Source organism: Solanum dulcamara, chromosome 5 (genome assembly GCF_947179165.1).
Source record: "Solanum dulcamara chromosome 5, daSolDulc1.2, whole genome shotgun sequence".
NCBI lineage: Eukaryota > Viridiplantae > Streptophyta > Magnoliopsida > Solanales > Solanaceae > Solanum > Solanum dulcamara.
In genome coordinates, this window is record NC_077241.1 from 5,547,681 (window position 1) to 5,573,622 (window position 25,942).

The following is a 25,942-nucleotide window of genomic DNA, read 5'->3' on the forward strand; positions in this document are numbered from 1 at the left end:
TTCATGATGCAGAGACAGGTACTAGAGATTATCAACCAGTGCTCCGTTGAAGATCCCCACATACACTCTCAGCTAGTTGGTGAGTCCTCCTAGTTTTCGGAGGATGTTGAGCTCTTTTGTATGGTGTGTTGTCATTTTCTTTTATTTTGATTATTGGTAGCCATGGACTTGTCATTGGCACTTCTTAGACTTTGATAGAGGCTTCATAGATTGGAATGTGGGGAGGTTGAACTGTTATTTTGAGGAGACTTATTATATTGTTTTGTTGGGTTGAAAATGCTTGGCCTTCGGCCCCCATATATATATGAATAGTATTTCATTAATTGAGTTTTCCGCTAAGAGAACATGATTGAATGAATGTGTGACTGGACCAGGTGGTTCGCTTGGAGGTCAGAAATGGCCTTCGAGTGCTGGCCACGCCTAGGGTACCCTCCCAGGGTGTGACAAACATGGTATTAGAGCCCAGAGTTCAAGTGTCCTAGGGAGTCTATGAAACCGTGTCTAGTAGGGTCTTGTTTATGGGTGTGTTGTGCATCACACTTATAAGCAGAAGGCTATAGGACATTAGGAATTGTTTCACTTCCTTCATACTCTGACTTCGTGCGATAGAGTTAAACTCTATAAAACTTCCTTTCTAATTCGTGCGTTTATACGTTACAGATAATGCCTCCTAAACGTACGGCTAGCCAGAGAAATGTTGATAACGCTGAGATACCCTAGTCAGAGGTACGCCCAGCAAGGGCTAGAGGCCGACCTGCGAGATATGCGGAGGCACCTCAAGTGCCTGCTACTCCGCCTGCAACCACATCAGAGGTAGAATTTTGAGGGGCAATTGCAATGCTCACTCAATTAGTGGCTGCCCAAAATGGTAACTAGAGTTCGCCCACTCTTAGCTCTAGTCCCCAAGAGCCGTCTGCTGCCGCCAGGATTTGAGACTTTCTGAGAATAAATCCGTTAGCATTCACGGGTTCGAAGGTTGATGAGGACCCCCAAAATTTTATTGATGAGATGTGGAAAATTTTGAAAGCTATGCATGCTACGGAAATTGAGGGGGTTGAGTTGGTGTCTTATCAACTCAAGGATGTGGCAAACATCTGGTATAACCAATGGGAGCAAGGTAGGGGTGAAGATTCTGAACCTGCTAGGTGGGATAAGTTTGAGGGAGCTTTTCTTGACCACTTCTTTCCCCGAGAGTTGAGGGAAGCAAAAGTGGAGGAATTCGTGAATCTGAAACAAGAAGGCATGACTGTTAAGGAGTATGGCCTGAAGTTCATCCAGCTGTCCAGGTATGCTCCAGAAATGATCCCAGATATAAGGTCAAAGATGAGGAAGTTCATCTCCGGGTTAGGGAGGCATGTGAAGAAGGAGTGCAAAGCGGCATTGCTAATCTCCGATATGGATATTTCCAGACTAATGGTGTATGCTCAACAGGTGGAGGATGAGAAGAAAAAGGACAGAGAGGAGCATCTGAGCAAAAAGGCAAGATCAGCTGGGCATGAGAATGAGCAGAGGCAAAACAAGGGCAACAGGTCCTTCTTCCAGAAGAGGCATCCCAATTATGCCTCATCTACCGCAAGTGCACCTATGCCGCAGAACAGGTATGACCGGCAAGGACAAAGTTTCCAGAATTTCAGACCCCAGGGTTCTCAATCACAAGCTAGCGTGGGTCAAGGTTCTCAAGGGAAGCCACCATGCGTCAAGTGTGGTAAACTCTATTTGGGAGAGTGCAGAGTGGGGAGGGCTGGTTGTTATAAATGCGGCCAAATGAACCATTTTCAGAGAGAGTGTCCAGCATGGGGAGACGGGGCCCAGTTCTCTACTACCGCACCACCGACTAGGGGTGAGCAGAGGGGCACTACTTCAGGCACGAGGGGAGGTACGAACCATTTATATGCCATGGGTAGTCGCCAAGATTAAGAGAACTCTCCAAACATCGTGACGGGTATGATTCGAGTCTCTTCTCTTAATTGTTATGTATTGATGGATTCGGGTGCCACCCTATCCTTTGTAACTCCTTACGTGGGTAGTAAATTCAATAAAATTTCTGAATGTCTTCTTGAGCCTTTCAGTGTAACCACTCCTGTGGGTGATTCTGTCTTAGCTGAGAGAGTCTATAGGGATTGCACTGTGTCAATTCATCACAAGGATACCTTGGCTGACTTGGTTGAGTTGGACATGGTTGATTTTGATGTGATCCTTGGCATAGACTGGCTTTATGTCTGTTATGCCTCTATTGATTGTAAAACTCGGGTGGTTAAGTTCAAATTCCCGAATAAAGCTGTCATAGAGTGGAGGGGTAGTCCCGTTATGCCTAAGGGTAAGTTTATTTCTTACCTTAGGGCAGAAAGCTAATCTCAAAAGGGTGTATCTATCACATTATCCGAGTGAAAGATGGCCATGTTGAGTCTCCATCTCTCAAGTCGGTCCCGATTGTCAATGAGTTTCCCGACATTTTTCCCGAGGATCTGCCTGGAGTCCCTCCTGATAGAGAGATCGACTTCGGGATTGATGTTCTTCCTGATACCCAGCCCATCTCAATTCCTTCATATAGAATGGCCCCAGCAGAGTTGAAAGAGTTGAAGGAACAATTGAAGGACTTATAAGATAAGGGATTCATTAGGCCGAGCGTCTCACCATGGGGTGCTCCGGTCCTATTCGTGTGAAAGAAGGATGGTTCCTTAGAATGTGTATTGACTATAGGCAGTTGAATAAGGTCATCGTAAAGAACAAATACCCTTTCCCCAGAATAGATGATTTATTTGATCAACTTCAGGGTGCCACGTGTTTCTCAAAGATAGACTTGAGATTCGGTTACCACCAGTTGAAGGTGAGAGAATGTGATATTCCGAAGACCGCTTTTCGGACTCGTTATGGCCACTTTGAATTTTTGGTCATGTCCTTTGGGTTGATAAATACCCCCGTAGCTTTCATGGATCTCATGAACCAAGTGTTTAAACCATATCTTGATATGTTTGTGATTGTATTCATAGATGATATTCTGGTCTACTCCAAGAATGAAGAGGAGCACGTCTATCATCTTAGAGTCGTTTTACAAACCTTGAGAGACCAGGTATTGTATGCAAAGTTCTCTAAATGTGAATTTTGGCTTGCATCAGTGGCCTTTTTAGGCCACATTGTGTCTGGAGATGGTATTCAGGTTGACGCCCAGAAAATTGAAGCTATGAAGGATTGGCCCAAACCCACATCCCCGACAGAGATAAGAAGCTTCTTGGGTTTGGTCGGCTATTATTGAAGGTTTGTAGAGGGATTCTCATCCATATCATCACCATTGACTAAGCTGACTCAAAAGAAGGCTAAGTTCCAATGGTCCGATGCTTGTGAGGAGAGTTTCCAGAAATTGAAGACCAAGCTAACCATTGCTCCTGTGCTGACCTTGCCCGATGGAACAGAGGGCTTTGTGGTCTACTATGATGCATCCAGAAGTGGTTTAGGTTGTGTGTTGATGCAAAGGGGGAAGGTGATAGCCTATGCTTCAAGACATCTTAAGGTCCATGAGAGGAACTACCCAACTCATGTCCTCGAGCTGGCAGTTGTGGTGTTTGCGCTTAAAATCTGGCGCCACTACTTGTATAGAGTGCATGTTGACATATTCATCGATCACAAGAGCTTACAATATGTCTTCAGCCAGAAGGAACTCAACCTGAGGCAAAGAAGATGGCTCGAGCTACTCAAGGACTATGACATGAGCATCCTCTACTATCTAGGTAAAGCTAATGTTGTTGCTGATGCTCTTAGCAGGTTGTCTATGGGTAGAACTGCCCATGTGGAGGAGGGAAGGAGGGAATTGGCGAAGGAGGTACATCGATTAGCCCGATTGGGAGTTCGACTCTAAGAGAATAGTGAAGGTGGAGTAAACGTTCGAGATGGGGCTACGTCCTCACTTGTAGCAGAGGTAAAGGCGAAACAAGATCAGGATCCCATCCTCCTCCGGTTGAAAGAAGTTGTTCACAAACAAGGGGTAATGGTTTTCACCAAAGAGAGAGATGGTGTGTTGAGGTACCAAAGTAGATTGTGTGTACCTGATGTCGATGATGTTCGAGAGAGGATTATGGCCAAAGCGCATAGTTCCAGATACTCTATCTATCCAGGCTCCACAAAAATGTACCATGAGTTGAGGGAAATCTATTGGTGGAGTGGAATGAAGAGGGATATTGCGGAATTTGTTTCCAAGTGCCCAAATTGCCAACAGGTGAAGGTTGAGTATCAAAGGCCATGTTGTTTAGCCCAAAACATAGAAATTCCTAAATGGAAGTGGGAGATGATCAACATGGACTTTATTACGGGCTTACCGAGATCCTGAAAGCAACACGATTCCATTTGGGTGATTGTGGATAGAATGACGAAATCAGTTCACTTCTTGGTGATTAAGACTACTGACACCGCAGAAGATTATGCAAAGTTATACATTCAGGAGATCGTCAGGTTGCATGGGGTCCCTTTGTCTATCATCTCAGACAGAGGAGCTCAATTCACTTCCCAATTTTGGAAATCCTTTCAGAAGGGACTGGGTTCGAGGGTGAACATGAGTACAGCCTTCCATCCCCAAACAGATGGCCAGGTAGAGCGCACCATCCAGACATTGGAAGATATGTTGAGGGCATGTGTGCTTGACTTCAAGGGAAATTGGGATGACCACTTAGCTCTCATAGAGTTTGCGTACAACAATAGCTATCATGCAAGCATCCAAATGGCTCCGTATGAAGCTTTGTATGGGAGGAGGTGTAGATCGCCCATTGGGTGGTTTAAAGTTGGTGAGATTGAGTTGATTGGGCCTGACTTTGTTCACCAAGCCATGGAGAAGGTGAGAGTTATTCAAGATAGGCTAAAGATAGCCCAAAGCAGCCAAAAATCTTACACCGATGTGAGGAGGAGAGACTTAGAGTTTGGGGTGGGTGATTGGGTGTATTTGAAAGTGTCACCCATGAAGGGTGTCATGAGGTTTGGAAGGAAAGGGAAGCTCAATCCTCGATATATTGGTCCTTACCATATTTCGAGGCAGATTGGGAATGTTGCCTACGAGTTGGAGTTACCCTCAGAGCTAGCCTCTATTCATCCAGTGTTCCACGTTTTGATGTTGAAGAAGTGCTTGGGCGATCCCTCATTGGTAGTCCCCATTGATAGCGTTGGAATTAAGGATAGCTTGTCTTATGAAGAGGTTCCGGTCCAAATTCTTGATCGCCAAATTTGCAAGTTGAGGAACAAAGAGGTCGCCTCAGTCAAAGTCATGTGGAGGAACCAATTTGTTGAGGAAGCCACATGGGAAGCGGAGGAAGCCATGAAATCTAAATATCCACATCTATTCGTGCCTACCAACGAGAATGTTGAAGGTAATGCCCATTTCCTTGACTTGAATTCATTTGTGCATTTTGAGTCTTGATTGATAATTGTTTAAGAATTTGATTGATTGAATGACTGAATTCTTGATTGTGATTTGCGCCCCGAGTCCATTCTTGGTTACTCGTCATTCGAGGATGAATGATCCCAAGGGGGAGATAATGTAACACCTCTCAAAAAAATTTCCTAAGATTCGGACCCTTCTTGTATTCGGGTAGGATTGAAATCGAGTATTGTGGAGCAATTGCAGGAGTTAAGGCGAGTCCTTGAGAAATTGAGAAGTGCTAGAGGTGATGTGGGGTCACGAAGGACCCCTAGGACCAAGCTAAGTCCAAGAGATTCGTCGTGGCTAAGTCTTGGGATGAGTTCATATAAGGGGTCGACTTCTAACGACCCTATCTTTTGAAAGACAAAAATCTGGGTGGCCCACGACCTACAAAATTAAAGGTCGTCGAGTCTTCTTTCCAATGCCACCAAGAATGTAAATTTTGGAGTTCGGGGTCAAGAGATATGACGATCCTAAGATGAACTAGCACAGTAGAGATTTTCAGGCCTGGGTTGCAATGGCTGGAAAACTGGGCCTGGCACCGCAGTGGCGCGATGCGCCACTATCATGCCAGAAACATGCCTCAGTAGTTTGGGCTCGGGCGTGGCGCGCCACTAAAAGGTGTGCAGGGTTTTTCAAGCCAATTTCCAGAACCCAGAAAATATTCGTTATTCGGTACCTAAATTTAACATTTCGATATTTCGGTTTCGATTTCGTTATTTATAATTTTCCTGTTTGATATTCGGTATTTTCCGAATACCGAAATTATTTTTATTGGCTATTGGGAATCCTATATTTATTTCTGTTGGTCCCATTCCTATAATTTAACTATTGAAGTCCAGCCCAATTATCTAACATACCCTAAGTCCCTAACAGCCCATTAGCCCAATTAATCTATTCACTTATTCAGATGATCCATTTGAGTATTCAATATGCATCCCTATACTGCCCAGCCCTAATCTTCACTCTTCACTTCTGAGTTCAGCGCCTCTGCGCCTCAGACCTCAGTCTTCACGCCGCCTTAAGCCCTTCAGCTTCACGCACGCTTTACACTTTATCACGAGTCAGCATACTCAGATCAGCTTCAAATTCTTAGGCTTGCTTTTCCAGTTCCTCCTCCAAGTTTCTCACTTGAGCTTCGAGTTGACTAATAGTGACTAAAGAGTTGGAGTATTCATCAGATTACTTTTTCAGCTCATTCTCCAAACTGTCAATCTAGGCTTCTAATTGACTTACAGTGACATACGAAGAAGAACACTCATACTGCATTTGAAGGTAGTTCTCTTTTTTTCTTCTCTTCATCTTCCTCTTCCTGTCTTTCCAACAATAGTTTCTTCTAGTTTTAGATATACCACATGCTAGACCTGCTAGATCACATGCCCACATGCATCTGTTATTCTAAACTTTTTTTTATTTATGAAAACTATAGTTTAACTATATGCTTGCTCCCTAGACAAAAAGTGTAATAGAAATTCTACATTTTGCACTTGAAATATTCCTTGTGCTGGATTTTGAATTTAAAACTTCTTGATAATTAGATGATCTGTTAAACTATAATTTTTCTTGTACTACTTTTCAGCACCTTCCCCCCTCCCCCCCCGGCTGACAAAAGGTTATCTTCTTGTTGGAAATCATGTTACTCTTGTTTAAGCTTTTCATCTGTTAAGGATTTGGTATTATCCTTAATTTGATAGTTTAGTGAAAAAGCTTTTAGAATGGTCAAATGTTGGGTTCTGGTGTCCTTTGGATTTAGCAGGGGATTAAGTGCAAATCGTCTAAATTTTGTGTGCTGCAGGTGGGTGTTGTTTGTTGTTGTTGTTGTGTGTTGCAGGTGTAGTGTAGGCTGTGTAGCTGTAGTGTAGCTTCTGCAGGTGGTGTTGTTGAGTGATATTGTTTGTTGCTGTTGTTGCCTTTTAGTTTTAGGAACTCAGATAGTAGTAAAATTAAGATGGTTTGTAGCTACTTATCTTGTAATTAGATCAAATTCAATCATTCAGCTCACCTGTCGGAGGCCAGGATCTATCCTCCTGTGTCATGCTCTAAATAAATATAATGTGAGTATGTGACTCCAGCAAATGTGTTCCCTCTTGCATATATTTTTTGAAGCATTTGTATGCTTGAAGCTAGAGAGAAATTAAAAGATGGGAAGACTTGGCCTTTCTTCTATTGTCTGAAATATTAGATTTCAGAAACTTGCAACTGCATAAGGAGGTGATCCATTTAAAAAAAAGTGCTTGCATTTTGATTGATCTTATAAGATACAAAAATTTTGGTATTACCGAATACCGTACCGAATCAAATTTTAATTTACCGATTACTGAATTACCGAACCGAAGTTTGAAAGTTCGGTATTTGGTATATACTTTGAATTACTGATTACCGAATTATCAAATCTAAATTTTGAAAATATCGAACCGAACACCGAATACCGAATGCCCAGCCCTAAGCACACCTATTCTAAGACTAGAATACTTTGGACTCGTAAATTTGAAGTCCAAATATTTAATTAGTCTTGCCCTTATTAATATTTCTATTGTATTTTCTTGATAATTCTTTTATTGCTTGTCCAATTTATTTGAAGGATTGTTGAGAATGAGGAACTATTAAGATAATTTAATAATAATATAAATATACTCGAATTGGATGTTCATTTTCTTTAAGGAGAATAAGCTCAACTTAAAGATTTAAATATCAAATTCAAAATATCCAAATAATCAATAAATCTAAAATCCAACTAATGGAGAGGAATGAATACCATATTCATGAAGGATGGAAAGTTTGGATTCCTTATGTGACTTAGGCAATCATTCTCTCTTTGAGCTAATTTTTGAGATGTGAGTTAGGTTCAAGACTTAATTTGATATGGTATTAGAGCAAGAGTCAATCCGATGTGGGTCTCTGGGGTCCCGACAATATCGGAAGGTAAAAATACCTGCAGTCCATGAATGTGCACGCACTTGACATGACAGAAATAAAAAAAATATTGGAATCTAGACGTGAGGGGGTGATGAATAAAATGAATTCCACATCGGTGAAAAACGAGAACTCTGAACTGCTTGTACGGTTTGAGCAATCCTCATCTTTTTCAACTTGCTTTTTGGGGTATGACTTATGAATTGGACATAAAACCTAATTTGACATAAACTTAAAATCTGATCAAATTCAAACTTCTTTGAATTAGATTTAAGTTGTAATTTCTTTGATCTTAAAATCAAATATATAAACCAAAACTTGAATATTCAATTCAAAACCGGCCAAACGCCCACCCCTACCTATTCTAAAAAAACACTTTGGAGTTTGGACCAGTAAATGTGAATTTCCAATTGGTAAATTAGTCTTGTTTAACCTTATGTTGATAACATGATTTTGAAGAAAATAAACACCCTAAAATAAATTACTACCATTCTTTAAAGCATAGAGTATAATTGTCCTGAATGACCCGAAATTTGTCAATGTACTAATCACCTTTGAATATTCTTCACACATGCCAATCAAAATTCCACAATCTTAAAATTTAACAATATTCATAGTTTCAGTTAGAATTTAACAATCAGACTTTAGTGCTCACTTTTTGACAAACTTAAAAAAATCAAAAATCGTTTAATTTTGACAAATTTGAAGGACTAAATTATTTAGATGATACTAAAAGAACTATTTAAAACAGCCTACAAAAGATAAAGGATCATTTTTGTCAACTTTCTCTACTAGAGCTCCTCTTCCCCCTAAAAAAATGTAGCGTACGAGCCCATAAAAGTTTTTCATAAAAACCAAAAAAAAGAGAGGATATTTTTCAATCACAATTAACTTAGGACATCCTCATCTAATTGAGTACAACTTTCAAGTCAACCTTCTTTTAATCACCTTTGAACTTTCTTCACACATGAGAAACAAAATTTCACCATGCTTACTTATATATATATATATATATTACAATAACTTGATTTCTTTTCTCTCCATTAGACCTAAAACACAATGGGGTTGTTCAAAAACACATTGTTCCTCGTTTGTGTCATGATATTAGCCATTATTCACTCTTGTGTTGCCCAAAACTCACCTCAAGACTATCTTTCGATTCACAACTATGCCCGCGACCAAGTCGGGGTCGTACCTATGTCTTGGGATGCCGGCTTGGAAACCAAAGCACAAAACTACGCTAACTCAAGAAGGGGTGATTGCAACTTGATTCATTCTGGTCCAGGGGAGAACCTTGCCAAGGGAAGTGGCGACTTTACGGGGAGGCGTGCCGTGCAATTATGGGTGGCGGAGAAGTCTGACTACAATTATGCTTCCAACCAATGCAATGGTGGGAAAATGTGCGGACACTATACTCAAGTTGTCTGGCGTAGCTCAGTCCGATTAGGTTGTGGTCGGGCCCGTTGCAACAATGGGTGGTGGTTCATTTGTTGCAACTATGCTCCTCCAGGAAACTATATCGGACAACGTCCTTATTAAAAGTGTGTTGACTTATGATCGACATATGGTTGCTATATATTTTAGTACTTAATAAAATTTCTATCTTTGATGTCAAGGGGTTGGATAGACTCCTACGTAAGATGTTAAAGGATTAGATAGTCTTGTATAACTGTGATTTCCCCTTGATATTACAAGTATGAATAATTCCATGTACCATATTTTCATGGTATGGTGGGCATGGTACGTATTGAAAATTTTAGTTTGATAATTTTGGTTTCTATAAATATTGTATCATTATCATATAAAGTAATTTGGTATGATTTAGTATTTTAAAGTTTGGTTTTGGTAGTTTATGGTATGGTAATAATTCGATAACCATAGTTTATTCGACTTCGACTTACATATGCTCATATAGTAAAAAAGTATGACTTCGTCTTCTCAAGAAACGTCTTAATTATGTTATACTAACACCTTACAAATGTAGAAATATTCAAAATAAAGTACAACCAATTCCTTTCGTTAATCAATTACACGAAAATGACATTTCAATCAAGATAAAATAATCAAATTTCAACGTCTAAATAATTAGTTGTTTACTAATATTATTTTTATATATTTGCTAGTATTATAATAAATATGTATGATTTTTATATGTAATTCTATACTTCGATATTTTGATATATTTTTTACGAATACCAAATAACTATCATAAAATTTAATATGATACCAAATATCAGAATACCAAAATTGCAAGATATTAAAAAAAAATCGATATGATAATTCAATGTCTACTGCGTCCACCCCTAATACAGTGGGGTTAAGTTGATATTTAAGTACCGCATCAGCTTCTTTTTCCCATAAAGCATGAATACATAATGTTTTTTCTATTTTACTTCGACATGATATATAAAAAATTATTTTTTAATCATGTATAAATAATATAATTTTTCGTCGAAGGGGTCAATTCGGATAAACCCCTAACCATTAGGTCACTACTGCCTGCTTTCACCCAAAAAGAAAATATACTATACTAATCAGATAGGGAATCGAATTTGGACGAGCCATTTCTGAAAATGGATTTGGAATTTTTGACCAGCCCCTGGATACTTCCCTTGCAAACTGAAGGTGGCTCATACACCTTGAATTTGTCTTGTAAGAACTGAAACCTAGTCGTCAGAAGAGGCTTACTGAAAATGTCAGCCACTTGATCCTTTGATGAGAGGTCAATATTGTGTGCCAAAGCTTGAGGGAGGTCTATGAAATTATACGTATCATTTAACTTATTGATATTGATGTTGTTGTGTAATTAGTTTTTTTTTGTTGAGTACTCTAAATATGTATTATAATGTTAATAATTCAATTCTTACACCTTTTAAATATTTTTGGCGATTTTCAAAGATAATATATGATTTAAGGGTTACTAATTTGAAAGAAACAAAAGCAAAAAGTTTAAAATTAAGCAAAAGTGCTCCTATTATATTTTAAACCTCCTTGATAAAAATTATGTCTCAATCACCGGCAATATATATAATATAATCGTGTTTGTTCCTTATTACAACATTGAACTGTTTATTCTTTGATTTTAACACTACTGTCTAAATATATAGTAACTGTTTATTTGTAAATTCAACACTTACAAAACACTTTAATTTGATACTTCAAAATTACTTAAATTGAGCTAAATAAAAAATGTAAATTCTCATTGGAAATTGCCTGGATATTGTGAGGCAATTAATTTCTACACAAAGGGCCAACTATTTTTTCTGGTTTATGTGTCCATCATGATCAGTTTGTTTTTTGTTTAAATTCTATCCAAGTTGCTTTTAATGACTAACAAATTGTTAGTCTTATCTCTCTCATAGAATAATTTTATCCCCATACCAGAGAAGTATTCAATTCATGAGAATAAATTTGAGTTATTCGACTCTAATATAGATATCAAACATCAAAACAAACAAAAATGAAACTTGGGTCCCCTAAGATTTTGCGGCCTAAAGCCCTTGCTTTAATAGCTTCAATATCTGGTTGATCATGATACACAGAACATATTCGAGTCCCTTTATATGAAGAAAAAAAAATTAATGAGAATTTGATTCATCTAACACATACCTGTTACGGAATATTATCATTCACTTGAATTTACATATGATAATCCATCACACCTATCCAATTACCTAAAAAACTTTGGACCACTAAATTTGAAGTTCAAATACTTAATTAGTCCTGTTTAGCCTAATCGTGACAACATGATTTTCAAAAAAAAAAATAATAACGTCCTAGATTAAAGTATGACTATTCTTTAAAGCGTATAGTATTCCCTAAATCACACGACATGCAATGTACTAAATCTCCTTTGGATTTTCTTCACATGTAAAATAAAATTCCACAATGTTTAAATTTAACAATTTTCACAAATTCTCCATTAAATTTAACAACAGAGTTTAATAAATATCTTATCAAGACAAAAAGTGCTCACTTTCGAAAAACTTAAAGGACTAAAAGTGATCAATTTTAACAAATTTAAGGACCAAAATTTCTCCGGTCATACATAAGGGACTATTTTGAACCTACTAAAAAAGATAAGGGACCATTTTGTCATTTTCTCTACTAATTTCCTTTGAATTTTCTTCACAAATGTTCAACAAAATTCCACAATGTTTACTTATAAATACACAACTTATCTCACATTCATAATCATACAATAACTTTTATTTCTTTTCTCTCCACTAGACCTAAAACAAAATGGGATTGTTCAACATCTTACTGATTTGTGTCATGGTATTAGCCGTATTTCACTCTTGTGATGCTCAAAATTCACCGCAAGACTATCTTGCGGTTCACAACAATGCCCGTGCCCAAGTTGGGGTAGGGCCAATGTCTTGGGATGTCAGCTTGGCATCCCGAGCACAAAACTATGCCAACTCAAGAACGGGTGATTGCAACTTGATTCATTCGGGATCAGGGGAGAACCTTGCCAAGGGCAGTGGCGACTTCACGGGGAGGGCAGCCGTGCAATTGTGGGTGGCGGAGAAGCCAAACTATGACTATGCTACCAACCAATGTGCTAGCGGACAAGTGTGTGGACACTATACTCAAGTAGTCTGGCGTAACTCGATCCGACTAGGTTGTGGTCGGGCTCGTTGCAATAATGGGTGGTGGTTCATTTCTTGCAACTATGATCCTGTAGGCAACTGGCAAGGACAACGTCCTTACTAAAATATGTTTACTTATGAAGGGTTGCTAGTATTAAATAAAATTCCCATATGAGATGTTTTAAGGGATTAATTGTAAGTCTATTATTGTTGTTTTCCTTTGATGTTGCTACTTGCTAGTATGAATAATTCCACGTACCATATGTTCATGGTATAATGGACTTAAAGTTGATAATTAAGTATGGAAAAATACATAAAGTTTTTTCCTATTTTACTTTTCTAAAATATTCTCTTTGTTAAATAAGATGAAAATACGATTTTTGCATTACTTGACTCAAAATGATTGGTTCATTAAAAACTTGACATAATAATTGTATAGGTAAAATAATTATTATCTGTTCCACCTTAAATACACGAGATTCAAAGTATGAGAATTAAATCAATAAATTTTTAATGTGAAGTCGAACATAGATTATATTCTTTATATCTTTTTAAATGAATTACATATTTGAAAACCATATAAAAATAATATAAAATTATACTAGTTGATTAATAATTAAAATATATTTAAGAAAACTGTGGTATAAAAAAATCTCTTCGACTACCCAAATAATTATATTGTTAGGCTCATAAATTAACATAGAGAATAATACATATACATCAGTTTAAATTAGAATCCTAAGGGTTGAGTCAATTGTGGAGATTTCAATCAATCGACTTATTGAGTAACTTTTTATTAAATTAAATTTTGAACTAAAATATCTATAAAGTATGTGGAACATAAGTTAACAATGTAAATTTTTGGCGTGGAATTGCGTTTGTTAGAGAGCGCTTTATTTCGAGACTTTCCGTCGCGAATACGAATTTAGTCGGATTATCCTTAACTAAAGGTCTTATGTACGAATCCTATATATATATAAAAGAGAGAGAGTCGTATTTTATAAAAAAAGTTTTATCCTCACGTGAGACTTTATGACGCGAATCAGGACAACTACTTTTCAAAATAATACAAGACCATTAATAGTCCACTTTAGGGTTGCATGAAATTGTAATATTCCTAGAACAATTTTAGATTAAGTTAATTAATCCTTAGTTGCCCTATGATACTGCAATTTGACTGACCTAGACTTGCAAGTCTTTTCCAAAATAAACAAGTATTTAGGGCATAAGCAATTCCAAGCTCCATAATTTACTTTAATTTAAATGCAGTCAAATAAATACAATAATACTTTATTAAGAATTCGAGGAGTTAGGTAGGTCATGATATTCATTATAAGTATCGTGCATATAATAAATTTATATCTAAGAGAAACATATCGGGCATATATTTGTTTTTTAAAAATACATACTCTTTTTTTTTGTTTTGTTTAAATTGGTTAATAAATACATTTTTCTTCTTGGTACATAATTATTAAACTAATTTTTTGTGTGTTCTAGTTTATAATTAAGTATATATATGAGATCTAATTGTCAAATATCAGTATATATATATAACAACACCACACGATAGTAATCACGAAATATTCAGACAAACGTTGTCACTATAACGAGGTTTGATTGTATCAAGTTGTGACCGCTCAGTAAACAAATGATAAATAATTTAAAAGGGTTCAGTAGAATGAAAATAATACCAAGTGAGGTCTGAGAAGGATAGGATGTAGGGATAGAGAGGTTGTTTCCAATATTCAAGATATGCAATTAACCAACATTTTGACAACATAAACAACCAATCAACTCCAATAAAACATCAAATGAAAGCTGCAAACTGAATACCTACATCTTGATTGTTCTAACCAACTATACAAGACCATCAGCAAGGAATTCCATATCCGTTGCAACTAGTATTTGGGTGTTTTTACTCGAGTTGTATGAGATAAAAGTCTCATATACGATTTTCAGAGGGAGAATTCCGCATATCTAAATAAAGTACACGATTGGTTCGAATACGCCATTTGATTCTTGGATGCAAAGCATCAAATACATTCTTCCACAAACACAAATGACCACATTCTAAAGAAATTAGGATTCAAACTTGGACAAGGGACAAGGACAGTAATCACATTTGAAGGTCCCAACACTATAACAAAAAACAGCTTTTAGCGGTAATAAATATGCACATTAATAAAGAGTGTTAAAGTCTTTACGGGCATTAGATAATTGTCATTAGATTCAATACTGCTATAGGATTTAGGAACATTTACAAAGAGTGTTAATTGCCTCTAAAAAATATATTTAGCGGTAATTAAGCTATTATTGTTAATTAATTGCCGCTAAAGATCATTTTTTGGTGTAGTGCAAACAGATAAACTAAAGTTAACGTCCTTCAACGTTTGAAATAGAAATGGAATTTCTGGAGCAAGGTGAAAAATTTGGATCATCAGAGCTTCTGTCTTTGCTGCTATATGCCGGTCGCTTAGGAGAAGGAAGAACTGTGTCACTGCAGAGCATGGAAACAATTGTAGCTGTATTTGGCCTGTAACTTGCATGTTCTTGCACACAAAGCAAGCCCACAAGAATGCATCTAACAACTTGCGTTGGTGTTTCAAGTGAACCAAACACCTTTGGATCCGGAAACTTGAGTATCTTGCCTTCATTCCACAGTTGCCATGCCTAAATATATTGATGTTAGTTTTGTCATGTGAAAAATAGTAGTATATGATAGAACAATATTCAAATACAGTCAGACCTCTCTATAATAGTTATTCATTCTCTGTAATAACGTAACACAGTAACGGCCAGGTTTTTTTCGAACTGAATTTTCATGTTATGTTATATTATATTATATATGTTCTCTGTACTACATTTTCGTGATAGCAGCCAAAAAATATCTAGACAAGCAACGTTGTTATAAAGAGGTTTGACTGTATTTGAGAAAATGAGAAATCTTTTCGGTTATTCTTTTTTACTTGGTCTGGGAGATTGAGAGAGTCTTTGGAGTGACAATAGCTGCTGTTTCTCTTACTGCTGATAATCTCTAACAATATGACTGTTGGAATTTCATCCCAAAATGTCAATCCTATCAACATTACTTCTGGTTTGCTCACAGAAAAAGAGAAGCTCTCAGATGAAGAAACTAAAGCAAAGCAAAAGAGATACCTGTCAAGTAATATAAATGGGATCAGCTGAAGCATTTTTTTATTTAGCTTCTAGAGTGTATAGTAGATGGAATTTCAGCTGGTAGAATTCTTTTTAGGAAAAGCTTTGTTTTTTCATTCTTTTTAGGAAAAGCTTTGCTTCTCTCATGTATAAATAGGTGTACAAAGTAATTAAAAGAACACAGAAAATTTCTCATCTCTGTCTTCAGATTTTTCATGGTATCAAGAGCAGGTTAGATAAAAATTGCTCATCTGCTTTTCATTCTCTTTCTGCTTTCTCCATGGCTATAGAGGAAGAAACCTCTGCAGTTAAAGGTGCTGGATCTCTTTCTATAGATCCTAGCCACCTTTATTTTCTGCATTCCTCAGATCATCCTGGGATGAACTTGGTCAATACCAGCTTTGATGGCACAGGGTATGGAGGTTGGCGTAGGTCAGTCCTCATTGCCCTTTCGACCAAAAATAAAATAGCCTTCATTGACGGGACTTGCGTTGCACCTGCTTCAGATTCTCCAGATTTCAAATTTTGGAGTAGGTGTAATGACATGGTTTTGTCATGGCTTCTTAATTCTCTCTCAAAAGAGATTTCTGCTAGTGTCATATACTCCATTACTGCAAGGAACCTCTGGACAGACCTAGAAGATAGGTTTGGACAACCAAATGGAGCAAAACTTTACCACCTACAAAAAGAACTGAATGATTTAGGTCAGGGTACAAGTGCTATAGCTGGTTATTTTACAAAAATAAAGAGAATATGGGATGAACTAGACACTCTAAATGAAAATATGAGGTGTGGTTGTAATTGCAACTGTGGTGGAAAAGATAAACTCACTAAGTCTTTGCAAGATGAGAGACTTATTCACTTTCTTATGGGTTTAAATGAAGCTTATGCCTCTGCTAGGGGAAACATCCTCATGATCACTCCTTTGCCTAGTGTCAATATGGCTTATTCTCTGCTAATTCAGGATGAGAAACAAAGGGAAGTTTATGTGACCCATCAGTACCCTGGAGAATCTTCCTTTGCTGTTGTAAATCAAACTGTTCAGAGAGCTGGAAACTATGATTACAAAGGAAAAGGAAAAACTGATGGAAGAAAGAACACTCTGATCTGCTCACACTGCAGGAAACCTGGACATACTATAGACAAGTGTTATAGAATTGTGGGATTTCCTGCAGATTTCAAATTCACTAGATAAAAGAAGATATATGGAACAAGCCGAGGAGAAGCATACAGTAATGTAGTCCTAGCAGAGGAAAATCACCATAGCGACAGTAAGGGAAACAATCAACAATTCTCACAGGAACAGTTCAGTCAGATTATTCATCTTCTCCAACAGGTCAAAGTTGGACAATCAGGACCTTCAATCTCAGAAGCAGAGGCTGCTGTCAACAATGTAGGGTGTTCTGGTATAACTAATTCTATTCATAACCTCCTCTCTTGTTTTACTCATATAAAGTTCAATTTCTGGATAATAGACTCAGGAGCTACTCAACATATGGCTTTTGATGTTTTTATTTTTTCTGATCTCACTCCTTTCCCTAAACCTCTAACTGTTAATCTACCAAATTCTCACAAGGTAACAGTAACACATAAAGGGACTGTAAGAGGTTTACCTAATCTAGTGCTAAAAAATGTTCTCTTTGTTCCAGATTTCAATTATAATCTCCTTTCTGTCACAAGAGTTTGCACTCAGTATAATTGTCATCTAATTTTTTTCTTCCACTGCTTGTTTCTTGCAGGCCCCTTCAATGAAGAGGCCTCAGGTTCTTGGTAATTGTCATGATGGGCTCTATCTCCTCAAATCTCCTTCATGTAAGTCTAAGAGGGATCAAGGCTGGTGCCTTAGTACTCCAGTTTTAGTTTTTAGTCAGAATGTTGCTTCCTCTATTTCTTCAAATTCTGTAATAGATAGGAATGATGTAACTTTGTGGCACAAGAGATTGGGTCACTTACCTTATTCATCAATGAAAAGAATTCAGTTTATTTCCTCTAATTTACAATCTCATTCTACTCTTCCTTGTAATATTTGTCCCTTGGCAAGACAAAGTAAATTACCTTTTCTTTCAAGTTCAACTAAGTCAAAGTCCATATTTGATTTAGTTCACATTGACATTTGGGGACCTTACAAAACTCCTACCTATGATGGTTTTAAGTATTTTTTAACCATTGTAGATGATTTTAGTAGAGGTACTTGGACTTATGTGCTATCTAACAAGAGTAATGCCTTCTTTGCTCTTAAATCTTTTCTCCATATGGTAGAAAGACAATTTAATACAAAAGTTAAAGTCGTTAGATCTGATAATGCTTTAGAATTGGGAACTAGTCTTCTAACCTCTGATTTCTTCAAAACTCAAGGAATTCTACACCAAACTTCTTGTGTAAAAACACCCCAACAGAATGGGATTGTAGAAAGAAAATATAGGCATCTTCTTGAAACATGTAGAGCCCTTATGCATCAGTCCAAAGTTCCTGTTATCTTTTGGGGAGATTGCGTCCTTACTGCTACAAGCTTGATCAACAGATTCCCTTCCAGTATCTTGCATTTTAAAACCCCATATGAAGTTCTTCATAAAATGAAACCTTCTTATACTTTTTTAAGGACTTTTGGGTGTTTATGTTTTGTTTCCACATTATCAGCTCACAGGAATAAATTGGAACCTAGAGCTATTAAAGCGATCTTTCTTGGATATCCTATGGAAAAAAAAAATACAAAGTCATGGATCTTCACACTAGAAAAATCATTTTTTCTAGAAATGTCATCTTTCATGAATCTATCTTCCCTTTCTCTACTCCTATTCCCCCTCTTCCTATTTATCCTCAAGATAAGGATTACATCAATTCTGATTTTTTACATTCTGATTGTTTTTTTGATCATAATGTTTGGACAGATGAATGTCCATCTCCTCAAACATCAGAACAATTTTCTACTCCATCTTCAAACACAATGGATCCTCACTCTCCTATCACTTCTTTTGCTCCTATTCCTCATACTCCTTTACTCACAACTACTATTACTACCACTATAGTTCCTGCTATCAGATCTGGAAGAGTAATTACAAAGCCTTCTTATCTCAGTGATTATGTGTGTAATGCAATATTCTTCACACAACTCACTTCTTCTTGTTTTATTCCACCTGTTCAGCCATCTATTCTACCTTTTCAGCCCTTTCTATTTCCATTCAGAACTTGTTAAACTCCATCTCCTCTGTCACAGAACCAACCAGTTATGCCCAGGCCTCACTACATGCTGGCTGGCAGCAGGCGATGCTGACTGAATTTGAAGCTTTGATATCTAATCAGACTTGGGAAGTTATGGAACTCCCAACAGGTCACAAGGCATTACCATGCAAATGGGTATACAAAGTTAAACATAAATCTGATGGGAGTATTGAGAGACTCAAAGCTAGACTTGTGATTCGAGGGGATACTCAAAGAGAGGGAATTGACTATAATGAAACTTTTTCTCCCATTGTTAAAATAACTACTATCAGATCCCTTTTTGCTGTTGCAGTAAAGAGAAATTGGGAAATTCTTCAGTTGGATGTAAACAACGCTTTTCTCCATGGAGAATTATTAGAAGAAGTCTACATGAAGTTTCCTCCAGGGATGCAACCCTCTTCTCCTAATCAAGTTTGCAAACTAAAAAAATCTATTTACGGTTTGAAACAAGCATCCAGACAATGGTATTCTAGACTAACAGCTGCGCTCAATTTTAAAGGGTATGTTTCTTCTTTAAATGATTACTCTTTATTTTATAAAAAAGAGAGGGATCTTATATCAATTGTGGCTGTGTATGTTGATGATATTCTAATAACGGGTAACAATCCTAGTGAGTTGAATGATCTCAAACAGTTTTTAGATAATGAATTCAAGGTCAAAGATTTGGGGGCAGTTCACTATTTTCTAGGGATGGAAGTCATCAGAGAAAAACAGGGAATCATCCTAAGTCAAAAGAAATTTACTTTGGAACTATTGAGTGAATTTGACTCACAAACTTCAGCTACTGCAAATTCCCATTTGGATCCTACCATCAAGCTGAATTCGGATGAGGGTGATTTGCTTCTCGAACCAACTGTTTATCGACGATTGTTAGGAAAATTGAATTTCCTAACTCACACTCGTCCTGATCTCTCATTCACGGTGCAACATCTCAGTCAATTTATGCAGCAGCCATGATTGCCTCATTTTTTGGCTGCTTTGCGAGTTATTAGGTATCTTAGACTAGCTCCAGCACAGGGTCTATTCTTTTCCACCAATCCTTCTCTTGAACTATTGGCTTATTGTGACTCCGATTGGGGGTCTTGCCCGAATACTCGCCGTTCTATCAGTGGATACTATATTACCCTTGGTGGGTCTCCGATTAGCTGGAAATCAAAGAAATAATCATCAATATCATTATCATCCGCTGAGGCAGAATATCGTTCTATGCGTCGGGTTGTTGGAGAACTAACCTGGCTTGTTCGTTTTCTTGATGATCTATCCGCTCCACCATCTCTTCCAGTTCCGGTGCACTCAGATAGCCAATCAGCTCTTCACATCGTAAAAAATCCTGTTTTTCATGAGCGGACTAAGCATGTTGAGTTGGACTGTCACTTTGTGCGCCAACAATACCTGTCCGGTCTTATTTTACTGTGTTTTGTTCCTTCTTCTTCCCAGTTGGCAGATATTTTCACTAAGCCCTTATTCGGCCCTTCTCATCACTCTGTTATGGGCAAGCTGGGTGTCGTCAGACTCCCCTCCACCTTGAGGGGGGGTGTTGGAATTTCATCCCAAAATGTCAATCCTATCAACATTACCTCTGGTTTGCTCACAGAAAAAGAAAAGCTCTCAGATGAAGAAACTAAAGCAAAGTAAAAGAGATACCTATCAAGTAATATAAATGGGATCAGCTGAAGCATTTTTTTATTTAGCTTCTAGAGTGTATAGTGGATGGAATTCCAGCTGGTAGAATTCTTTTTAGGAAAAGCTTTGTTTTTTCATTCTTTTTAGGAAAAGATTTGTTTCTCTCATGTATAAATAGGTGTACAAAGTAATTAAAAGAACACATAAAATTTCTCATCTCTGTCTTCAGATTTTTCAACACCAAAGCTGAAGACATCCAACTTCTCGGAAAAAATTCCTTGTATTGCATATTCAGGGGACATGTAACCACTGCATTGATACACAAATATACAATTTAGTTATAATGAATTTCACTGCTATAAACAATTAATACTTACTAGGTACCGGCAATCTTCTTGGTATTTGCTATAGTTTGATTCCCTCCAAAAATCCTAGCCATTCCAAAATCTGAGATTTTGGGATTCATATCTTCATCTAGAGAATATTGCTTGTCTTAAGATCTCTGTGAATGATTTTTAGTCGTGAATCACGATGCAGATAAAGAAGCCCTCTAGCTATCCCTTCAATGATGCTATATCGTTGATTCGATCCAACTCAACGTCGTAGATCTTGATCCTGTCAAGCACACAAATTAGTTAAGAGTAACCATCATTCATCAAGAAAACTGGTTTAAGTCTTGTTAATTAGCTCACCGAATATGAAAACGTAGCTTCTGTTGGACATGTATTCATAGATCAGCAACTTTTCCTCCCAGTGAATGCAAAATTCCATCAGTTTGACTAAGTTTCTGTGTTGAAGTCTTGAAATTAGTGTAACCTCATTCTTGAACTCTTCTATGCCTTGTCCTGAGCTCCTCAAAAGTCTTTTAATCGCAACCTCTTGTCCATTTGATAATACCCCCTATATATGAACCATACATGACTTCAACTAATAAGCAAATGAGAATAAACAAGAACACGACAAGAGTAAATATTATATACCTTGTAAACAGGTCCAAATACCCCCTCTCCAAATTTATTTCGATAGCAAAAGTTAGTAGCAGTTTCTATACACTTGAAGCTGAAAACTGGTAATTCTGAACTGTTATGAAGCAAATTTTCTGCTGAAGAGTGTTTTGAAGCTATGCGAAAAGGGATTAAACTCCCAATGCCTGATAAAATCTAGTAAAAAATTAGTCTCTCCAAAAGATAGCGAAAAGTTGTGCCTCTAACAACTGTAAAAATTGACTGCTTTTTTTTTCTTGTTTACCTTTTTTCCTGATCTTCAATACATATATAGTGCAAACAATAAGAATTAGGCTGAATGTCGCTGAGACAATAATTGCAATACGGGCTCCCATTAGCCTCCTCTTATCTACATGACAAAAGGCAACTCAATTAGAATTCAGAACACATAAACTCAAAATCCTAGTTGCTTCTCGGAGAATAGTTTAGGCGCATAAAAGCGAATGTTAATCCAACAAATGATTTAAGACAGATAACATAGGCAGACTACTAAACGAAATCCAAAATGAAGTGAAGTTTCATTCAAGTAGTAACAAAATAGGATTTTTATTGAGAAGATTGGGGTTATGCTTCTCAGACTCTTCAAACATACTGTTGGGTGCATGCCGGATCCTCTAATAATAGTGCTTTTCTGGAGGATCTGATGCTGGTGCAACAACATATTTTGGAGTGTCCGAGCAATGTAGAATTGGTGTATCTGTATCTACCAAGCTGGGAATGTGCGAGGCGAATGTATAGTTGCTCTCCACCATGGGAAAACTCTTGGAGGTCAATAAGTTCTTTTCCCCAAATCATGCATCCTATTCCATCCTCATAAGCATATGCCAAACAAGAACAATTCTTCAAGAAAGAATTTTCGCATTCCATTTTATCCCAAGTAGGTAATGTGAGAAATCTGGTAGTTTCATCTCTGAAACCGATAAAAACACATCCCCCTTATTTCTCTCGTCATCAGAATTTGGACTAGTGATCGTCTCCTCGCACTGGAATTGTGCTCTCCGGACACAACCACTAGTCCGATTCCCCTCGTTCTATTCACCAATAGACTTAGGTTCATAACCCTTCAAACATTTGCATATTTGTGAATCATTATTCTTGCAACTTCCAAAAGCACCACATGTGTTATACAAGTCACATTGACCTTTAGGTACTACCTGTACCCTTAACCATTTATTCTCATCTGCATCCCAATCTATTTGAATTATTGCTCCGTAGGAATCAAAGTATATCAATGTTGGAGCTGAGTAATTAAGTATAGCATAAGAAAAATAAAGTTCCTCCCCATTATTATCTGTAAGTAGTTGAAAACCATTGTGGTGGTCTTTAGTCATGCTAGGCACTCCTATGAAACTTCTCCGGTTCCACTGCCCTGATCTGAAATGCTTCGACGAGCCATTCAAAATAAGTACTTGTAAAAGTTCATGACGATCCACCACAGCAGAGCTAAACCTTCCCAATGATGGATTTTTCTCATCTTTCCACGACGTGACAACAATTTGCTCCCCTGTTCTAGTATTCAGCCCTATCTTCATATGAGGGCAAGAGTGCGTCAGATGGATGATTTAAGCTCTCCCATAACAGTACAGATTTATTCAACTCGCAAAGAACAAGATTCCCCTGATCAGTCAGTACAGCAACTGTGTTATTGGACATCAAACTAGTTTCTGTAGACAAGATTGACATATTTTTATCATCCACAAGGAATAAATTTCCATCACTTGCATTGATCATAAGTACTCCATATGATCCAATTAATGGTCTTTTGCGGTTTGCAACCCATGCAACTTTTTCAACTGGTAATCCTTTGTACCTACTCCCGACATATCGCCCTTGGGATCCATTAGGACTGAAGAAACCAAGCTCAAAGATACCTCCGGCTGAAACTACAGTTTGACCATCTACAACATGTTGATTCATTGATAATAGTGTCTGTTGCTAAGCAAATCGGATTCATGATTAAAGGACATAGATAAGAAATTAAAAGGACTATGATTAGCTTTCTAATAGTTCTAGCCATGTGATTTCAGATGATAATGCTCAAAAAACAATACGACGAATATGGATTAATCGAGCTAGTGGATTGCTGAGGATAGTTAAACAAAAACAAAAAAACTTTCTTTGAATCATCTCACGAAAAGTCAACAGAATTTGAGGCCTGTCTGTTCTAATTCTCAAAAATAAAGAAATTTGAAATACTCCTTGTGGAGTTTTCTGATATTATATGACTAGGACCTGCAAGATAGTCAAAACGCATTTTGAACGCGTAGTCAACAAAACGCATTTTGAACGCGTAGTCAACAAAACGCATTTTGAACGCGTAGTCAAAAAAGGAACAAAACGCGTTTTGAACGCGTAGTCAAAAAGGGAGGTTCAATACGCGGATTTTACGCGTTTCTAGTTTCCTATAAATAGAAGACCTCTTGCCCTCATTTATCCCATCCCAGAAAAAGAGAATAAGAATACAAAGAGAGTTATACACCAAGATAAATATTGTAGTCTTGAGTGTCCTCTTTAGTAGTTGTTCCTTTTACAAGAGAGAAGTGTTTATTGTTGTTTTCTCCTTGTATTTGAGAGTTGTGTACTCCATATTAAAATAGTGCGATTCTTCTACCCCGTGGTTTTTCCCTTCTATCATTTAGAGGGGTTTCCACGTAAAATTCTCGTGTCCAATTTATTTTCATTATTTTCATCATATCAAACTTTAGTTGTGGTGCAAACTCCCCCCAACAGTGGTATCAGAGCCCTCGGTTATTCTGTCTATTTTATACGAAGGTACTATCTGTGAATAGTAACTTTTCGTGAATAGTAAAATTCGGAGAATAGTACTATTCACGTGAATAATAAATTTCGGTGACGGTGTAGTTTGTCACGATTGTTCGCAAAAATATTCAAAAACGATCTAGAAGGGTGTGAAGCAAATAACAATGTCGAGTACAACAAAGTTTGATGTTGAAAAATTCAATGGGACTAATTTCTCATTGTGGAAAATGAAAATAAAAGCGATATTGAGAAAAGACAATTGCTTAGCTGCAATTGAAGGCAGGCCCACAGACTTTGTTGATGACAGCAAGTGGAACGACATAGACAGCAACGCAGTTGCTGATCTACACTTGGCACTAGCTGATCAAGTGTTGTCTAGTGTGGCGGAAAAGCGAACGGTGAAGGAAATATGGAATACCCTTACAGGGTTGTATGAGGCCAAGTCTTTGCATAATAAAATCTTCTTAAAAAGAAGATTGTATACTCTTCGAATGGCAGAGTCCATGTCAGTTACTGAACACATCAATACTTTGAATACTCTATTTTCGCAACTTACAATAATGGGTTGCAAAATAGAGGGTACTGAACGTGCAGAGCATCTACTTCAAAGTCTGCCTGACTCGTATGATCAACTCATCATCAATCTGACGAACAATACAGACAGTTTAGTTTTCGATGAAATTGCAGCCGCTGTCTTGGAAGAAGAAAATAGGCGCAAAAATAAGAAAGACAGACAAGCAAGCAAGTTCGCAGCAAGCTGAAGCTTTGATGATGGTAAGAGGAAGACCAACGGAACGTGGCCCCAGTGGGAGTCACAATCATGGTAGATCTCAATCAAGAAGTAAGAAAAATATCAAGTGCTACAACTGTGGCAAGAAAAGGCACTTCAAGAAAGATTGTCGGTTCAAGAAGAAGAGTGAAAACCCTGAGCCATCAAATGCTCAAGAGAATGTTGCATGTACCTCGGATGATGGCGATATTTTATGTAGTGAGGCAATATCAAATAATGAAGGCAGAAAACGTTTTGCTGATGTCTGGATCATGGACACAGGATCAACAAGGCACGTAACTTCCAGGAGAGAATGGTTTCATTAATATAATCATATCTCAAGAGGGTCTGTGTTCATGGGAAACGATCATGCTTTGGATGTTATTGGTATTGGGTCCATCAAAATAAAGATGTATGATGGCACGGTACGCACCATCCACGAGGTACGACATATAAAAGACTTGAAGAAGAATCTATTATCTTTAGGACAACTAGATGATAATGG

The 25,942-nt window shown here is 37.4% G+C and overlaps 6 protein-coding genes across 9 annotated transcripts in view; 3 read left to right on the forward strand and 3 right to left on the reverse strand.

Annotated features, from left to right (window-relative positions):
• Positions 1-6,179: 6,179 nt before the first annotated feature.
• The window catches only part of LOC129888880 (origin of replication complex subunit 5-like), a 38,619-nt gene continuing 18,856 nt past the window's right edge, over positions 6,180-25,942 (forward strand). For all 4 annotated transcript variants that reach the window (XM_055963936.1, XM_055963935.1, XM_055963933.1 and 1 more), the window contains exon 1: positions 6,180-6,676. The gene's annotated coding sequence lies outside the window, so the exon portion shown is untranslated. The remainder of the gene's footprint in view (positions 6,677-25,942) is intronic.
• Positions 9,352-10,165, forward strand: LOC129888887 (pathogenesis-related leaf protein 4-like). Its single transcript, XM_055963944.1, has one exon. It carries the CDS (start codon positions 9,374-9,376, stop codon positions 9,851-9,853), a length of 480 nt encoding a protein of 159 aa, XP_055819919.1. The 5' UTR covers positions 9,352-9,373; the 3' UTR covers positions 9,854-10,165.
• Positions 12,516-13,251, forward strand: LOC129888888 (pathogenesis-related leaf protein 4). Its single transcript, XM_055963945.1, has one exon. It carries the CDS (start codon positions 12,557-12,559, stop codon positions 13,028-13,030), a length of 474 nt encoding a protein of 157 aa, XP_055819920.1. The 5' UTR covers positions 12,516-12,556; the 3' UTR covers positions 13,031-13,251.
• LOC129890266 (G-type lectin S-receptor-like serine/threonine-protein kinase SD1-13) lies at positions 15,280-16,097 on the reverse strand. The gene is made up of 2 exons (XM_055965845.1): positions 15,873-16,097; positions 15,280-15,576 (listed from the first exon to the last, which is right to left on the reverse strand). Exons 1-2 carry the CDS (start codon positions 16,095-16,097, stop codon positions 15,280-15,282), a joined length of 522 nt encoding a protein of 173 aa, XP_055821820.1.
• Positions 21,142-23,415, reverse strand: LOC129888886 (G-type lectin S-receptor-like serine/threonine-protein kinase At1g11410). The gene is made up of 6 exons (XM_055963943.1): positions 22,501-23,415; positions 22,153-22,257; positions 21,885-22,054; positions 21,597-21,804; positions 21,282-21,519; positions 21,142-21,213 (listed from the first exon to the last, which is right to left on the reverse strand). The coding sequence occupies exons 2-5, from the start codon at positions 22,241-22,243 to the stop codon at positions 21,476-21,478; spliced, it is 513 nt and encodes a 170-aa protein (XP_055819918.1). The 5' UTR covers positions 22,244-22,257; positions 22,501-23,415; the 3' UTR covers positions 21,142-21,213; positions 21,282-21,475.
• Positions 22,751-23,825, reverse strand: LOC129890267 (G-type lectin S-receptor-like serine/threonine-protein kinase At1g11300). Its single transcript, XM_055965846.1, has 3 exons — positions 23,493-23,825; positions 23,063-23,434; positions 22,751-22,939 (listed from the first exon to the last, which is right to left on the reverse strand). The coding sequence occupies exons 1-3, from the start codon at positions 23,823-23,825 to the stop codon at positions 22,751-22,753; spliced, it is 894 nt and encodes a 297-aa protein (XP_055821821.1).

Bases quoted from the DNA above. Each gene is read 5' to 3' on its own strand.
- LOC129890267 (XM_055965846.1), bottom strand. From the start codon at position 23,825: ATGAATCAACATGTTGTAGATGGTCAAACTGTAGTTTCAGCCGGAGGT. The intron at 23,435-23,492 runs GTACTGTTATGG...CCTCATATGAAG, and splicing joins TTTGCGAGTTGAATAAATCT to ATAGGGCTGAATACTAGAAC. The intron at 22,940-23,062 runs GTAGTACCTAAA...ATTGGTGAATAG, and splicing joins ATAAATGGTTAAGGGTACAG to AACGAGGGGAATCGGACTAG.
- LOC129888886 (XM_055963943.1), bottom strand. From the start codon at position 22,243: ATGGGAGCCCGTATTGCAATTATTGTCTCAGCGACATTCAGCCTAATT. The intron at 22,055-22,152 runs GTAAACAAGAAA...AGATTTTATCAG, and splicing joins ATTGAAGATCAGGAAAAAAG to GCATTGGGAGTTTAATCCCT. The intron at 21,520-21,596 runs GTGAGCTAATTA...TGTGCTTGACAG, and splicing joins AAGCTACGTTTTCATATTCG to GATCAAGATCTACGACGTTG.
- LOC129888888 (XM_055963945.1), top strand. From the start codon at position 12,557: ATGGGATTGTTCAACATCTTACTGATTTGTGTCATGGTATTAGCCGTA.
- LOC129890266 (XM_055965845.1), bottom strand. From the start codon at position 16,097: ATGCTTCAGCTGATCCCATTTATATTACTTGACAGGTATCTCTTTTGC. The intron at 15,577-15,872 runs GTAAAAAAGAAT...CAATATATTTAG, and splicing joins CTCTCAATCTCCCAGACCAA to GCATGGCAACTGTGGAATGA.
- LOC129888887 (XM_055963944.1), top strand. From the start codon at position 9,374: ATGGGGTTGTTCAAAAACACATTGTTCCTCGTTTGTGTCATGATATTA.